Consider the following 13169-nt stretch of genomic DNA (forward strand, 5'->3'; position numbering starts at 1 on the left):
TCAGGTGTTTCGGACTGCGTGAAGCGAGTTTTTCCCGTGTGGACACTGGACGGAGCCTTGCAAGGGGGCCCTGGGCTCCGCTGCAACGGAGCTGAAATTGATGCTAGTCTTTCCCAATCGGACTTTTTCGTTTCTTGGGCTCTTGGGCTGATGCAGACTGCAGCTCGTGGGCCGATCCGACCGCGGTGACTGATTCGACGGGCTTCGCAGCCCCAGTGAGACAACCGAGTTGCACCCGGCCACTGCCCGCAGCATTTGTTTGTGGCGAGTGCTGCATGTTTCAGACTGTGCGGTGTTCGTGTTCTTAACAGTTCGACGAGGATGCAACAAGGACGGGGTCCGGTGAGCCCAAACGTACTTACAGTACTCGGGATGGTGCACATGGCTGGCAGACAGCTACAGAAAAGACCTGTAACAGAGTTTTCGCTGCCCGTCGATCGGGAATTTTCATCTTTCCATCATTGTGGGCCAAATTTCCCCCAAAACACAGTCCATCGGAAATTACCTCGTGTTCTGTCGAACTTCGGCTGCCCGTTCCATTTCCCCAGGCGCTGGCCCCGGCATGGCTCTTGGATCCACAGGCCATCGCATCACGTACTGGGTACGAAGCACTGAGTCCCTCGTAAAAGGGTGACGATAAGGCTGCCATACCCAGTCCTGTCGTGACAACTGAATGCGGGTTGGTCCAGAGCGTCGGTCGCGTTAGGAAGGTGCTGTTGACCAGATCACTACCCAGTACAAAGTACTTCTGACTTAGCGCGGCGACACCATCGACGCCATCTTCGGGAACAACTTCGCGATTCTTCCCTGCCTTTTTTTTGTGCTGGGGCGGATCAGGATATCCGCCTGCCATGCCGCGAAAGCCATTTACGAAAAGCAATGACAGATGTCACAGCAAATTTTAGCTAATGGGCTGTCAATCACGGGGAGCCACCCCAGAGGTTGGTAGTGGCTTCTCGCTACTCGGTAATAATGTGAAAATTGACTGATACGTCCAGCCAACTTGTCTTCGGGCGGTGAAGCTGGTCCATCTTCCAGTCAAAAAGAATAAGTCATGTTTGGCGAACCGCAGCCTACCTCTAACTGATCGCCGATTCCGTTGTCGATGCTCTCTTCAGCTGGTCGGCTCGGCACTATTGAAGAACAAAACAATGAGGCTAGGTAACAGCAACCTCGAAAACAGACCAGACGCCCCAAGGCGACAGGGCGTTCGTCGATGATGCCCTTTCTCAATGTCCGACGTGCTGCCAATGCAAGTATGGCTCCATTTTAGTTTCGCAATCGCTGATCTTCCCGTTGACAGCGATATCACCGCCGAAAGAACATCTGTACCAAATTCGCCCAAACGAAATCGTTGATCGTTCTAGCACCTTTCACCGCTTGAAGGACGCCGTCTCAGTCGACCACTCGTTCCCTTATCGAGCATCCCTCTGCACATTGTCCCACGAGTGTGGCAGAGAGAGCCGAATCTCTCCCAACAGCAACTTGGCCAATTTATCGTACTGATTCCCCGCTGGCATTTGATAAGGGCCAAATGCTTACATAGGTAGGTCTGTCCAACTCAAAATCCGTCTGGACTCTTGATTTGGGCGAATTTCGGAGGGTCGTTGGGGCCTGAATATATCCGTTGATATCCAATGAACTGCTTTGGTCCTCCAACTTAGCTCCTCATCCTTGGAAATGCTTACCAGAAATTCAGACTGATCACTTCACGGCTGATTAGAAAGTCTCTCTATTCTCGAATAATTCCTTTCGCTACTACTGAGGCCGGTTTGGCAACATCCGTCCCCATGAACGATGGAGTCATCGGTCCCTAGGATATCCTCCAAACCGCAACAAAGACGCACGCCGTCTAAGACCCCTCTGAATTTCGAACCAGGGTCAAGCGCGCTGGCGCCTAAACCACGGCGAAGAAATGTGTAGAAATCATTCACTGGCTGTGCCAGATGTAAATCTCGAAAGGTAATTTGATGTTGGTGCTTTTCTAGGTAGATTTGAGGATGTGCTCATGATGCTTAGATCAAATGTGACGAGACCAAGCCAACTTGCTTATGCTGCAGCGATAAGGGAATTTTGTGTCCTGGATTCCCGACGGGACACACATTGCGCTGGGCTAAGCAGCATGAACTGTACGAAATGGATCCATCCTCAAGAAGAGACGACAAAATGTCATCGCCGGACGTACGAACGTCGACAACTACTGTCTATCAAGCGGACGCAGCAATTTCGACAGCCGCCAAGGTCAGTTCAGATACGATGGCGAGGCCCAACGCTCAAGGATCCGATATACCAATCCCGGTTACGCCAAAGGCCGCGTATGAGTAGGTGGGATACGCATACTCATTCCGTGTCTTGAGCCCTCCGTTCCCCATTCAGGGTGATGCTGGCGCAACGCGACATGAAATCTGGTACAGCATTTTTGCCCTTGACGATGGAATTATCTTTAACAGTAACCAAAATCCAGACCCCGAGATAAGATCAATATCCACCGCGGACATGGAGCGCGGTCAGGAGCTGTCAGAGTTGTTGCGCCAGTCGCAGCAAGGAAACCTGCAGTTTATGTTCATGGATGATCTCTTCTCTCCTGCTCAGCTTGAACTTTCCTTCTCTCCAGGGTCATGTCGGGCCGCGAATCTCGATGCCCAAGAGGCAGAGCTTCTATCTTTAGAATGTTCCGCTTATCTGGGTGCACCAGAAGTTCTCCAAATGAACCATCACAGTCAGTTGCCGGCTCGAGTAGAGGACATTTCTAGCATGCTTGTTGAGGCATACTTCACCGTTGTCTGTCCTCTTTTCTCGACGTTCGATTCGCAGCAAATACGTTTCGGCCATTTGCCATGAGAAAGTGGCAAGATTCGGGCTCCATCTTCTATGCCATGCTGAGTATGGCTGCGGCCAAACTGAGCCGTTAAAACTTGGCCTTCAAGCGTGATGCTCTCGAATATCAGTCACTCGCGCTCCGAAGCCTCCGTACCTGTGTTTCAGAGGCATCCAGTTGGACCACCGAGTTTTGTTCGTCGTCTTCATGCTCGAACTTAGCACCTCGTGGCATAATGTCAAAGATTTGGGTATCGCTCATCTCCAAGCTGTGCAAAATGTCATTCTCAACTGCGCAGTGGAGTCCCCAGATGGATCCCAACCACCGGACTTCTTCAATGAAGCACTGATATACTGGAAAATGATTACGTGTGTCTTGAATGAGAATGTCACCCTGAACGACTATTCGGTTCAATACGAACCTCAACCATCTGGAGTTGCTACGTGCAAATGCCTGACGCTTGGAAGTGTGGCGCAGATAAGATCCCATCCATGGACTGGCGTTGCCTCAGTGCCTCAAACCATGTTTACCCGAGTCGTGCGTCTAATCCAGGAAGTCCGAATATTCGAACAGGGGCAGCTGACGACTCGCCGGTCAGGGTCCTTTCCGAATCGCCCCAGGGATTTTCTGCTGTCGGTCCACATGTTGGAAGAAGAGCTCTGGAGCTTGGAACTTCCAAGCCTGCATGAAATAGCTAATACAGGAGACGAGAATACTCCAGCAATCCACCACCTCCTACCCGCAGAAACGTACATGTTTGCAAACCTGAACCAACTTTACTATACATCCCCTAACCTATGCCGAAGGAGAGCAAAAGAGATTATAGAAATATCCGAAGCTGAGGGGACGAGCGATTTCTCTTGGGCAGAGAGTCAAGCAGGGCTATGCTCGGCTCTGTCGTGTTCCAATAGAAACACAGAAAAACGGCTTATGTTTATTGGACGGAGCATTCTTACGCGACTGGAAGAGATCAGAGTCAGCTCCGGGACGTCTTGGGTTCAGCCACTCTTGCTTCTTGTAGGGTCGGCATGCTTACCGACTACTCCTGAACTGGAGGGCGGTGAAGAGGAAGAGATTCTCCGGATGCGTAGATTCGTCCTCGACCGACTCTCCTATCTTTCCATCGCCTACCTTTCCGAACCGATGCATTGTGTGAAGCTAATGGTCTTGGAGATTTTCAAGCGTCTGGACATTGGAGTCAATGTGTTTTGGATGGATGTTTTGCACTCTATGGGTCTGGTCACGATTATAGGCTGATCCAGAAATTTCCAGACAGGTTTCTTGGACTCGGGACATGACACCTTTGATCTCTTTAATTCACGAATCATGAAGGATGGAACCCCTCCGCAACTTAGGAGGAATTCTGGTGAGTTGGATATGCCGATCCTCCTCAGAGACATCCAATGCAAAGATTACGGTTCGCCGACAACGCGAGGGCGAAGATAAGGTGTGCATATAAAATTGGAAAATGCCCAACGCGATCACTAAAGAAGCGCACGGCGTAGCGAGATTCGTCGAATAAAGTCTATTGCGCGATACTTTTCTTGATTTGGTAAACAAAGCCGAGCGTGGCGAACTGAAGAGTATGGTATATCTGCTCTCAAAAGACAGCTTCTTCAAGGCTCCTGACAGAACAGGTTCATCTTAAGTTCTCTCCTGCATGTGAATAAACTGTCATCGCACCTGCTCTACGAACAATTTTCACCATGCTGGAGGCGCCGCATGATGGCATCGCTGACCCCAATGCGACCGATTTCACGGATGGTATCAAGATGACCAAACCGATCCTGGAGGGCAACTTACCAGCTTCATGGTAAACTCAGCCTCAGTTTTGTGAGTTCGAACGCCGTGCAATATTCTCAAAGCAATGATTGCTCACTACTCACCGCCTCCGTCTGCCGCAACCCCGGCAACTATGTACGGTTCGAGATGGCCGGCTTCGATTTCATCTTGCTTAAAACCAAGGAAGGGCAAATCAAAGCCTTCCACAATATTTGCCGCATTCGAGTATACCCCCTCATTACCAAAGACGATGCCAACCAAGGTAAAAAGTCAATTCTGAGCTGCGGATATCATGGTTTGTATTGCACGATTGGCTTCTCCGCCGCCGCCGCTAACCTGCCCCTCAGACTGATCTTACAGTCTAAACAGCAAATTGACCAAGGCTCCCAAGTTTGAGGAGCTGCAAGACTTCAACCGAGAAGACTACAGTTTGTTCGAAATCCATACTCATATCGACAAGGTTGGATTTGTGTGAATCAACCTCAATGCCTCCAACAACCCTATTCCATGGGATGAAATGAACGCCGGAATGGATGAGCAACCACGGCTAAATGCCTTCCCTCTTAACTCCTATGTGTACCACCGGACATGGATTACGAATGGGAAATACAACTGGAAATTGGTCGGTGACAACTACAACGAAGTAAGGCAACTCTCTCTCCCCTGTCTGCGACGCAGCTACTGACTTGGGTTTCTTTGGTGTTACCATTGCAAAGCAAGCCATCCGGGGATCACCAAAACAACCAACCTAGACAGGTACTCGGTAGAGCCCCATTCGGGGCGTCTGGAGCATTTCCCTACGAACAGAGATGATATCAAGCCTGAAGACTTTGAGTACTTCAGCAACGGCGCCTTCACTTACAACTACCCCAACTTTTCGGTCAACTTGTCTACCCTGTACTTTTTTATCATGCGCGTCATCCTGGCTGGTCACAACACGGTCATCACTGAGTATCAAACGTTCCGGAGTCCTGCCTCGACGCAGGACACCTTTCAACGTTCTGCCGACTTCTTCGAAGGAATCGAGCTGGAGGACTACGACCTGGTAAACGGGGTCCAGAGAAGCCTCGATTCTGGAGTCTATGTTCACGGGCCGTTGCACACCACACGGGAAGGAGGCGTGCTTTCTTTCAAAAAATTGGTGCGACAGCAGCTGAACGACCACGTGAAGTTGGAGGCCGCAACAAGCCGCAAAATTTGGCCCGCGGAGCGCAATCAACAGCTGCATGCTGCTGTTGGCAAGGAAGAAAAATTCTGCTCTGTTGTTTGCGAGTGTGCCAGGAGAAAGAATGTCTGAGAAGAAGAATCGAGGATCTATCTCCGAGTTACCGAGTTGTTCGCGCTAGTCAATCAGTTCACGTTCACCATGTTGGCCCTTTCCGGACTAGACCCGTAATATATGTAGCGTTTTCGAAAAGACCTTCGACGAAGTCAAAACCAGTGATTCAAATAGTTCAATGGTTTGACGCTACTGCATGTGTCATGCTGAGGGCATATCGCAACTTGCTAGACTTCCTCATGAAAATCTGCTAACCACCTTGTCCCTAAGACCCAAAATCTTCCTCGTCTCTCATACTTTTGCTTTGTGCCCACGACAAGGGAAAGTTCAGTCGACCCTCAAGTTCTTTCAACATGTCGATGACAATCGAAGAATGCATGGCCACTCGGCCTGGTCAACCAGTACCTAAGATTCCAAGTAATGTCATGGATCAATTCAATATGAAGGGCAAGGTCTGTGTCATCACAGGGGCAAGCCGGGGGATTGGATACGCGGTTGCAGAGGGCCTCGCAGAAGCCGGTGCACATATCATCATGGTATTTTCTTCCGAAAACCCTGTCATGGATCAGAAGGCTGCGGAATTAGCTGAGTCGTGTGGAGTCAAAGTCGTGACTCGGCGATGCGACGTTGGCGATGCCAAAAAGGTCGAGAGCCTGATATCTGATATCTATACCCAATTTGGCAGAATCGATGTTTTCGTCGCAAACGCTGGTATCTGCCTCCCGGGATCCGTTCTGGAGCAGACCTTGGAAGAATACCATGCCCAGATGAACGTCAATGTGCATGGAGTATTCTATTGCGCAAAATATGTTGGCGTTGTGTTCAAGAAGCAAGGCTACGGCAACCTCATTATCACGAGCAGCATTAGTGGGTGGGTTGTCACGGTCCCGGTCGACCACACTACCTATAACACAACGAAAGCAGCGGTCACGCATCTCGGCAAGAGTCTGGCCCGCGAGTGGCGCGAATTCTGTCGAGTAAATATTGTTTCCCCTGGCTGGATCGACACAGATATGAGTTCCGATCAAGCGGGCATCAACGAAGCCCTCCGCATGGCTGTGATGGGCCGCCAAGGTAAGAGATGACCCCTTAGCTACCTTCATGTATTGTTCCTGATAGAGAATAGGCGACGTTAAAGAATTGAAAGCGATCTATCTCTACCTGGCAAGCGACGCAAGCTCATTCGTTACCGGGGCAGACTTCACCATTGACGGCGGTTACACTTTGCCCTGAGGTTGTCTGAATCCAGGTAATCATGACCGGGGCAGCCTTGCTGATGGGATGTACTCGGTTAAGAAGCTTAAGTGCATTAAAAAGGGGGACGGCGGCATTCCCGGGATCCCGTCGCCTAAAATTAATGGAAGCGGCAAGGCGGAAGTCCCAAGTTGCTCAGCCTTCTCAGGCAGACTCTGGAGCGTTCAGGGGTTGCTCAGGAAGCAGTACCTAGTACCCTGTACATGGGAGTTGAGCCGAGGCGCAGTAAAGCGGCGAGTAGCTAGTTACGTCACGATAGGAACAGGAGGATTGGTTTTCTTATGGTATTAGCTCAGTAGGTACATCCTTAGATCCACAGTAGTACTGTTGGCACATTTTTCCTTCACCGCAAGAGGTAGGCGATAGAAGACTCTTGAACCCCATCTCCAATACCCTGCAAAATCGACTGCGTGAACCACGATCCGTTGCTAGCACCACGATCTTGCCCTGTCAAGCGAAATCCTGCGATGCCGATGTCGAGAAGACCTTGTTGTGGCTTGGGAAAGAGACGGACCTTGTGAGCTGGAGACAATACAAATGGCCAATGCAAAGCTTCCTATATCACGCTCGAGGTCTATCTTGGGGTCGCAAAATATCGGCTCTGACTCGTCAAGACCGTCATCTCTGATCGACAATGGCTTCCTACGAGGTCTCGAGGCTTTTGCTAGCAAATCGGATACTCTCTTCAGAGCCCCGAAATTTAGAAGACTAGTGATTGTGGTCGCTTTCCTCACAACCTGTTCGATCATTCTGTGGATTAAGGTCATAGTCCCTATCATCGAAGAAGGGAGATCTGCATGGTCTGCACTCAAGTCAAGCTCCGCAGCTGCAGGCGTGAACGGCGGTGACAGTCATCCCAAATTTCCCGGCATTGTGTTCATGAAGACACTGGATCCTACGTTGATTCCACAGCCTGTCACAAACCATGTCGGCCCTCTTTCCAGCAAGAAGAGATTGGTGTTTGTTGGCGATATCCATGGTTGCAGGAAGGAGTTGGAAGCCTTGCTGAAGAAAGTACATTTTCATCCTTCAACAGACCATCTGATCTCTGTTGGAGATATTGTCTCCAAAGGACCGGATTCGCTTGGGGTAATTGATCTCTTACGCCGTTACAACGCTTCGTGTGTCCGCGGAAACCATGACGACCGCCTTCTCTTGGTCGCGCAACAACTTCGGCCAAGAGCGTTCGAGACCTCCATGGATCACAAAGTAGGACTGGACCCAACTGACGAGTTTGCCAAAGCGCGGGATCCTGTACAGAAATTGGCAATGTCGCTGAATGCCGAGCAACTTGAATACTTACAATCATGTCCTGTGATTCTTCGTCTAGGCGCAGTGAAAGCTTTCAATGGTGATGCCGTCGTAGTCCACGGTGGACTCGTTCCAGGTCTGGCTTTGGAATCCCAGGATCCTAGTTCGGCCATGAATATGAGGATTATTGACCTTGCCACACACACACCATCCAAGAAGCACAAGCAAAAAGGAAGTGTTGCTTGGTACAGGTTGTGGAACAAATACCAACAGCTCCTTCCCGTGCGGCAGCGATTCGGAGGATCGAAAGGCACCAGAGGCCGAGAACATGAAACCCATATGACTGTTATATACGGTCACGACGCTAAAGCAGGCTTGCAAATTCACAAATACACCAAAGGCCTCGACAGCGGCTGCGTCAACGGAGGTAGACTTACGGCTTTGGTTGTCGACGGCAACGGAAAACAGGAAATTATCCAAGTAGACAGCAAGAATTACAGAGAAGGGGCATCACTCCCAGTTGACGTTCTCCGAGACGGCATAACACAACACCCTACGGCCGAGAAAGCGGCTTGAAATTTGGAGACATGCCGGCGCGAAATATTCTCATCGAGCGTAGATACGGCGATTAAGCTTACTTGTTACTGCTGGACCTCACCGCGAGACTTGATGGGATTGCAAAAGAATATATGGATAGGGCAATACACATTTGCCACGACCAAGGGGAAATCTCACCACCAAATCTAGGAAAGATAGGGAGGAATGAGGTGACATTGACCCAGTTGAGAATCGACCGTTCCTAGAAAAGCGACGGTCTTCGAACAGGCATCTCTCATGCACTGCGGCTGAAGATATGGCTGGAGACCGGACTGCTTAACTGGCAAGCTCTTGGTCGTCAAATCTGGTGGTTTCGGGGTCTCGAGGCTATCAGATTTGCGTCTCGCTTCGAGAAGGCGGGTTCTTGGTCGACTATTCAAACCGTCAACTGCGTCGCTTTGGGGCCAGGGTGGCTCTCACTTGATTTTCTCAATTGGTTGTGATGGCTCTCGTTGGAATGTGGGCCGGTCCAAGTGCGCTTCTGAAGTTTTTTTGTCCAAATTCGCACTTTGCTCATCCCTGACTGACTTCTGAAAGCGGATAATCCTTCTTTATCTCGCTTGTCGCTCTCGACTTATTTTTGACTTCACATTGTTCTTTCTGCGCCTGATCCGGCATTCGGCTTTCTTTGTTCTTCGGCTCTAAGCTCCCTTTATGACAACAACGGACCATCCAACTTGCTCCTCATAACCCGAGGACCGATGATAATAGGGGTCTAAGAATTCGGCTCGCCATCGAGATAATCACGACTCATTGAGATGGGAGATGACTATTGACTCACCATATACTCGGAAAGGTTAGACGAACTTTGATCACTCGGCGATGGATCCGCCTCATGACCTCTCTGGAGCTGATCGAAAGGATGACATCGCGAGGCCGACCAATCCAGACGGAACCCAAAGTTTCCATCCTTTCTCAGATGTAGGTCTCGATACCATTACGTCGCCCAAAGCGCGAAGACCAACATCAGCAGCAAGTCGACGGTCGACACTCTCCAGTCCCACAAGCAACGCTTCTGGATGGAGTGACCGAGGAGCCGACTATGCGGATCTAAATCATCAAGCTAATTTGGACGCCCTTGCCTCTAGCGTACACAGCGTCGCCCGACAGGCTCAGTTAGGAGGAAAGACGAGTGCCGAGTCGCAATATACGCCAGCAACTACCGACATTGAAAACAACGCGGTTCCCTTTGACGAGAGCGGGCTGACTCGATATTACGACCTAAATAACAAACAGGATAGAGAGGTGGGACACGCAAAGGACTACTATGAGAAAATCTTACTGGAGAACGAAAAGCTTCGCATTAACAACACTGCACTTGATAAAGGGATCAGGGCGCTTGACGGACTTTGCGAAAATCAACAAAAAGAGATCGAGTTCTGCCAAGAGAAGCAGGTTGCAGCCGAGCGTCTTGCCGAATGTCGCCGACACGAAGTTGTGGAGATAGGAAGATCAAAGGAAAAAGTCGATAAAGAGCTGGCTGAATCACAAGCACACATTCGTGACCTGGAGAGAGAGAATTCAAAGCTCCGGTTGCTGGAGGATGAAAAGCAGAGGCGAGACAAAGCCGAGTGGCAGTTAGGGGATCTCTATGGTGAGCTCGAGCAAAAGAAAGCAGAGGTGAGCTCCCTATTGTGCGAAGCGCAAGAGCTTCGTGAGTCCAAACAGCAGTCTGAAGAAGCGCAAAGAAAAAGCGAAGAAGAGCGCAAGAAGCTGTCCGAGCAAATCAAGCGATCGCTTGTATGGATACAGGAGGCACACAGACAACAAGCCCAGAGAGATATGGAACAATTTCGCCTCCATGACACATACCTATTCAATCCTGACAGGCGACGACCTTCAACAACCAGCGATTTTGGTCGAACATCGTCCAAACAGCAGGAGACTCTTGGGGACTTTTGGTCCTCCCGGCCCCAGAGTGTGACCAGCCAGTCGCAGGTTTCCGAAAAGGCATTCTGGAGATCGCGGACTTTCCTCAATGAGTCGCCAAGCTCCCCTGTTTTCCCCCGAGCTGCAAGTGGCTCCACGACTTTACAGTCCCCATCCATGGAGTCTGAGACCGTCGCAGAAAAACGGCCGCCATCAAGTAAAAGGGTTTCATTCCTAGAAAATGATTCACTTATATTCCGGCCAACACCAAGTTGGTCTGGTCGTCACCGGGTGGGTTCTTTACTTCGGCGGCAATCTGATCCTTCTTCTAGGAAAAGCAGACCCGCAAGGCCATCAGCGTTGCGAAACTCATTGGTTCCTGATGGGCCTCATCACCACGAACCTGCGCAGGCAAACAATGGCCGACAAGTGGCCGTCCCCATGGAGGATGAAGCAAGAGCGGAAAAGGCTCTGCGACGCCGTGCGCTGTCCATGCCGACTACACGGAAAGAGGATGCAGAATTCCGTGAGGCGTTGCGAAGAACGGCTCCGATGTGCATTAGATGGGATGCTTCCAGAAATCGCGCCGTCTTCGAGTGCGAGCCCACTCAAACCGCCATCGGGGTGATTCAGGCCCCAGAGGATGGACCCTCGGGCGCAATCATCAGCAGTTTCGATGCAGGTTCTGGGAGACCGCTAGACCGAGAGATGTTTGGATGGACTGGCGGATCTGGATTTTTGAACTCTCTAGAATTCGTTTGGTCTGGATTTTCCATATCCGCGACTCTGGAGAAATATGGGATCATGAAAGGCACCGAACCTGGAGGATCAAGAGCTGAACCCATAAATTCAAGCAAATCACCGATAGCGCAGTCTTCATTTGCAGCCTCTATCAGCAAATCCTCAATCTCTGATGGGAGTCGATGTCGTATAACCCCAGACAAAGTGTCAACCGTCGCAAAGGCTTTCACAATCACAAAAAGCATTGCTCTTTTGGCTCTGACGCTGCTGGCAATATATACAAGCATTTCACCATCCACAGCGCCATCCTTCTTCCGTAATATGACGTCGGGCATCCCAGCCTCACCTCAACCACTATTCATATGTCAACCTTGTCCAGTTATCTCCGAGGATTCCGCCCACAAGGCTTACCAACCACGGACCGAAGTGGCGGCAAACATGAAGACTGTGAAAATGCCAGCCTGGCCTACCGAACCCTTGATACTGGAGTCTACCGAGACGGAAACTGTAACTGAATTGATGCCGACTCAGATTCACATACACACGGAGACGGAAACTGAGACTCGAATAGAAATGAAGACAGAGACTGTGACTATTTTTACGGACTCGCCATCCCCTTTCCCTCCGACCCGATCTTTCAGACGTCAGATTCGAACATCAAATTCTGAACGAAGCAGCACCATCCTCAGCGCCGCGGGACCGACCCCAGTTCCGCTCCCGTTCCCCAAACCAGCTTCTCGAGAGCTGGACGACGACAGATATTGGACTTGTTCCTGCCCAGACACATCAAGCGACCTATGTGGCAAGCCTTATGCCACATCGTCGTCTTCATCACGACTTTCGCCTCTGCGAAGGAGCATCGACGCTACAGCATCCGAGACCGGCGAGCGCGCCAAACAAACTCGGCAGCGAAACTTGCAGCTGCAACGACTATACACCGGTCCGACATATTGGGGCCTGTTGCCTGAAATCCAGCAACAATTGGATATCTGGCAGTACAGTGTTATACAACTGTTGCTGGGGGGAACACGGGGTGTCGGAGCATACTGAAGCTTGCCACGGCTCCATTTGGCCCAGGAGATGAGAATCGAAGGGGAGAAGAAACATGGACTAAATTCATCCTCCAACTATCAAGGCAGACAGGCAAGACACCATGGAGAACTCGAGATTTCCACGCCCTCCTGAAACGAAATTCCGGACCGGATTGGGCCCGGGGAGCAGAAGTTCTAGAAGAGCGTGATTTCTATAGGCAGGGCAGGGCAGGGTCAGGACGATACACTAACTATCAGGCTACCTCGCCGGCTGGCGAGTTGGTTCCCCAGTCATAACGGCGACATGAGACATGCGTACACACCTAGATATAAACATATGTGCATACACATACGGTTACAAAGATAAATAGAAGCGGAAAGGTAGACAAATAGAGGTACGCAGTACAGATAGCGATTAAATCGGGAAGCTCCCGAGAACCAGACAGAAGTTGAGAGGCCGGACGACGACGATAGCCTGCTGAACATTTCGCAGATTCAAGTACATAGACAGGTACACGTAGTTAGCTCATTAATGAGAAGTTTCATA

The 13169-nt window shown here is 50.5% G+C and overlaps 6 protein-coding genes across 6 annotated transcripts; all 6 read left to right on the forward strand.

The window, feature by feature from the left end:
- Positions 1-2166: 2166 nt before the first annotated feature.
- Positions 2167-2841, forward strand: Z519_06657 (uncharacterized protein; the record flags this gene model as incomplete). Its single annotated transcript, XM_016764395.1, has 2 exons — positions 2167-2321; positions 2415-2841. The coding sequence occupies 2 exons, from the start codon at positions 2167-2169 to the stop codon at positions 2839-2841; spliced, it is 582 nt and encodes a 193-aa protein (XP_016619477.1).
- Positions 2842-3025: 184 nt separating this feature from the next.
- On the forward strand, positions 3026-4075 carry Z519_06658 (uncharacterized protein; the record flags this gene model as incomplete). Its single annotated transcript, XM_016764396.1, has 1 exon — positions 3026-4075. The coding sequence occupies one exon, from the start codon at positions 3026-3028 to the stop codon at positions 4073-4075; it is 1050 nt and encodes a 349-aa protein (XP_016619478.1).
- A 449-nt stretch (positions 4076-4524) lies between these two features.
- On the forward strand, positions 4525-5897 carry Z519_06659 (uncharacterized protein; the record flags this gene model as incomplete). Its single annotated transcript, XM_016764397.1, has 3 exons — positions 4525-4631; positions 4970-5071; positions 5357-5897. 3 exons carry the CDS (start codon positions 4525-4527, stop codon positions 5895-5897), a joined length of 750 nt encoding a protein of 249 aa, XP_016619479.1.
- Positions 5898-6232: 335 nt separating this feature from the next.
- On the forward strand, positions 6233-7112 carry Z519_06660 (uncharacterized protein; the record flags this gene model as incomplete). The annotated part of the gene is made up of 2 exons (XM_016764398.1): positions 6233-6953; positions 7006-7112. The coding sequence occupies 2 exons, from the start codon at positions 6233-6235 to the stop codon at positions 7110-7112; spliced, it is 828 nt and encodes a 275-aa protein (XP_016619480.1).
- Positions 7113-7670: 558 nt separating this feature from the next.
- On the forward strand, positions 7671-8960 carry Z519_06661 (uncharacterized protein; the record flags this gene model as incomplete). The annotated part of the gene is made up of 1 exon (XM_016764399.1): positions 7671-8960. One exon carries the CDS (start codon positions 7671-7673, stop codon positions 8958-8960), a length of 1290 nt encoding a protein of 429 aa, XP_016619481.1.
- An 843-nt stretch (positions 8961-9803) lies between these two features.
- On the forward strand, positions 9804-12641 carry Z519_06662 (uncharacterized protein; the record flags this gene model as incomplete). The annotated part of the gene is made up of 1 exon (XM_016764400.1): positions 9804-12641. The coding sequence occupies one exon, from the start codon at positions 9804-9806 to the stop codon at positions 12639-12641; it is 2838 nt and encodes a 945-aa protein (XP_016619482.1).
- Between the last annotated feature and the right edge of the window lie 528 nt (positions 12642-13169).

Source organism: Cladophialophora bantiana, assembly GCF_000835475.1.
Source record: "Cladophialophora bantiana CBS 173.52 unplaced genomic scaffold supercont1.9, whole genome shotgun sequence".
Classification (NCBI taxonomy): Eukaryota; Fungi; Ascomycota; class Eurotiomycetes; order Chaetothyriales; family Herpotrichiellaceae; genus Cladophialophora; species Cladophialophora bantiana.